Source organism: Caretta caretta, chromosome 1 (assembly GCF_965140235.1).
Source record: "Caretta caretta isolate rCarCar2 chromosome 1, rCarCar1.hap1, whole genome shotgun sequence".
NCBI lineage: Eukaryota > Metazoa > Chordata > Testudines > Cheloniidae > Caretta > Caretta caretta.
In genome coordinates this window covers 145,216,115-145,219,598 of record NC_134206.1, presented here as the reverse complement: position 1 = coordinate 145,219,598, position 3,484 = coordinate 145,216,115, and the positions used below count along the sequence as shown (strand labels likewise).

Here is a 3,484-nt window from a genome sequence, read left to right as displayed (position 1 = left end):
GACGATTCCCAGTGGCTACGAAACTTTCACATGCGTAAGGGCACTTTCATGGAACTTTGTGACTTGCTTTCCCCTGCCCTGAAGCGCATGAATACCAAGATGAGAGCAGCCCTCACAGTTGAGAAGCGAGTGGCGATAGCCCTGTGGAAGCTTGCAACGCCAGACAGCTACCGGTCAGTTGGGAATCAATTTGGAGTGGGCAAATCTACTGTGGGGGCTGCTGTGATGCAAGTAGCCCACGCAATCAAAGATCTGCTGATATCAAGGGTAGTGACCCTGGGAAATGTGCAGGTCATAGTGGATGGCTTTGCTGCAATGGGATTCCCTAACTGTGGTGGGGCTATAGACGGAACCCATATCCCTATCTTGGCACCGGAGCACCAAGCCGCCGAGTACATAAACCGCAAGGGGTACTTTTCGATAGTGCTGCAAGCTCTGGTGGATCACAAGGGACGTTTCACCAACATCAACGTGGGATGGCCGGGAAAGGTGCATGATGCTCGCATCTTCAGGAACTCTGGTCTGTTTCAAAAGCTGCAGGAAGGGACTTTATTCCCAGACCAGAAAATAACTGTTGGGGATGTTGAAATGCCTGTATGTATCCTTGGGGACCCAGCCTACCCCTTAATGCCATGGCTCATGAAGCCGTACACAGGCAGCCTGGACAGTGGTCAGGAGCTGTTCAACTACAGGCTGAGCAAGTGTAGAATGGTGGTAGAATGTGCATTTGGACGTTTAAAGGCGCGCTGGCGCAGTTTACTGACTCGCTTAGACCTCAGCAAAACCAATATTCCCACTGTTATTACTGCTTGCTGTGTGCTCCACAATATCTGTGAGAGTAAGGGGGAGACGTTTATGGCGGGGTGGGAGGTTGAGGCAAATCGCCTGGCTGCTGGTTACGCGCAGCCAGACACCAGGGCGGTTAGAAGAGCACAGGAGGGCGCGGTACGCATCAGAGAAGCTTTGAAAAACAGTTTCATGACTGGCCAGGCTACGGTGTGAAAGTTCTGTTTGTTTCTCCTTGATTAACCCCCCCGCCCCTTGGTTCACTCTACTTCCCTGTAAGCTAACCACCCTCCCCTCCTCCCTTTAATCATTGCTTGCAGAGCCAATAAAGTCATTGTTGCTTCACATTCATGCATTCGTTATTCATTCATCACACAAATAGGGGGATGACTACCAAGGTATCCCAGGAGGGGTGGTGGAGGAGGGAAGGAAAATGCCACACAGCACTTTAAGCACAGCACTTTAAAAGTTTACAACTTTAAAATTTATTGAATGACAGCCTTCTTTTTTTTGGGCAATCCTCTGTGGTGGAGTGGCTGGTTGGCCGGAGGCCCCCCCACCACGTTCTTGGGCGTCTGGGTGTGAAGGCTATGGAACTTGGGGAGGAGGGCGGTTGGTTACAGAGGGGCTGCAGTGGCAGTCTGTGCTCCAGCTGCCTTTGCTGCAGCTCAACCATACACTGGAGCATACTGGTTTGGTCCTGCAGCAGCCTCAGCATTGAATCCTGCCTCCTCTCATCACGCTGCCGCCACCTTTGAGCTTCAGCCCTGTCTTCAGCCCGCCACTTACTCTCTTCAGCCCTCCACCTCTCCTCCCGGTCATTTTGTGCTTTCCTGCACTCTGACATTATTTGCCTCCACGCATTCGTCTGTGCTCTGTCAGTGTGGGAGGACAGCATGAGCTCGGAGAACATTTCATCGCGAGTGCGTTTTTTTTTCTTTCTAAGCTTCACTAGCCTCTGGGAAGGAGAAGATCCTGTGATCATTGAAACACATGCAGCTGGTGGAGAAAAAAAAAGGGACAGCGGTATTTAAAAAGACACATTTTATAAAACAGTCGCTACACTCTTTCAGGGTAAACCTTGCTGTTAACATTACATACATAGCACATGTGCTTTCGTTACAAGGTCGCATTTTGCCTCCTCCCACCACGTGAACGGATTTTGGTTGAATGCCAGCAAACATACACTGCAATGCTTTGTTCTACAGTGATTCCCCAGTACGTGTTGCTGGCCTGGAGTGGTAAAGTGTCCTACCATGAAGGACGAAATAAGGCTGCCCTCCCCAGAAACCTTTTGCAAAGGCAGAACCGCAAATGCCAGGGCAAAGTAATCCTTTCACATGCTTGCTTTTAAACCATGTATAGCATTTTAAAAGGTACACTCACCAGAGGTCCCTTCTCCGCCTGCTGAGTCCAGGAGGCAGCCTTGGGTGGGTTCGGGGGGTACTGGCTCCAGGTCTAGGGTGAGAAACAGTTCCTGGCTGTCGGGAAAACCGGTTTCTCCGCTTGCTTGCTGTGAGCTATCTACAACCTCCTCCTCCTCATCTTCTTCGTCCCCAAAACCTACTTCCGTATTGCCTCCATCTCCATTGAAGGAGTCAAACAACACGGCTGGGGTAGTGGTGGCTGAACCCCCTAAAATGGCATGCAGCTCATCATAGAAGCGGCATGTTTGGGGCTCTGACCCAGAGCGGCTGTTCGCCTCTCTGGTTTTCTGGTAGGCTTGCCTCAGCTCCTTCAGTTTCACGCGGCACTGCTTCGGGTCCCTGTTATGGCCTCTGTCCTTCATGCCCTGGGAGATTTTCAGAAAGGTTTTGGCATTTCGAAAACTGGAACGGAGTTCTGATAGCACGGATTCCTCTCCCCAAACAGCGATCAGATCCCGTACCTCCCGTTCGGTCCATGCTGGAGCTCTTTTGCGATTCTGGGACTCCATCATGGTCACCTGTGCTGATGAGCTCTGCATGGTCACCTGCAGCTTGCCACGCTGGCCAAACAGGAAATGAGATTCAAAAGTTCGCGGTTCTTTTCCTGTCTACCTGGCCAGTGCATCTGAGTTGAGAGCGCTGTCCAGAGCGGTCAGAATGGAGCACTCTGGGATAGCTCCCGGAGGCCAATACCATCGAATTGTGTCCACAGTACCCCAAATTCGAGCCGGCAACGTCGATTTAAGCGCTAATCCACTTGTCAGGGGTGGAGTAAGGAAATCGATTTTAAGAGCCCTTTAAGTCGAAATAAAGGGCTTCATTGTGTGGACGGGTGCAGGTTTAAATCGATTTAACGCTGCTAAATTCGACCTAAAGTCCTAGTGTAGACCAGGGCTTAAATGCTTTACCAATATTAACTAATGAGCTCTCCTTTATCACTACCTAAACAGAACAGAACTTGAACTACTCAGACTTCATCATGCCAAAAGAATGTAATGTGTAGAATGGGAAAATGTATAGAATCCAATCCACAACCCTTGCATACACATAAAAATGCTACATGAATGCCTTTGGTCTGTGTTTCTCTTCTCACTTTTGTAAATGCAGATTTTTTAGATGATTCATCATAACATCCTTTCAGGATATAACTTATAATAGATCATATCATTGCTTAGTACAGAGTTAATCTGAAGATCTAGAGGAGCATTTCAATGTAAAATGCAAGTGCAGAGTATTGACTAATGGAAATGTTACAAAATATGAGGCCACTG

At 49.1% G+C, this 3,484-nt stretch overlaps 1 protein-coding gene across 1 annotated transcript; it reads right to left on the bottom strand.

Annotated features, from left to right (window-relative positions):
• Positions 1–1,208: 1,208 nt before the first annotated feature.
• On the bottom strand, positions 1,209–3,021 carry LOC125629974 (uncharacterized). The gene is made up of 2 exons (XM_048835361.2): positions 2,173–3,021; positions 1,209–1,785 (listed from the first exon to the last, which is right to left on the bottom strand). The coding sequence occupies exons 1-2, from the start codon at positions 2,750–2,752 to the stop codon at positions 1,265–1,267; spliced, it is 1,101 nt and encodes a 366-aa protein (XP_048691318.2). The 5' UTR covers positions 2,753–3,021; the 3' UTR covers positions 1,209–1,264.
• Positions 3,022–3,484: the final 463 nt, after the last annotated feature.

Bases quoted from the DNA above. Each gene is read 5' to 3' on its own strand.
- LOC125629974 (XM_048835361.2), bottom strand. From the start codon at position 2,752: ATGCAGAGCTCATCAGCACAGGTGACCATGATGGAGTCCCAGAATCGC. The intron at 1,786-2,172 runs GTGAGTGTACCT...TTTCTCCACCAG, and splicing joins AGGCGGAGAAGGGACCTCTG to CTGCATGTGTTTCAATGATC.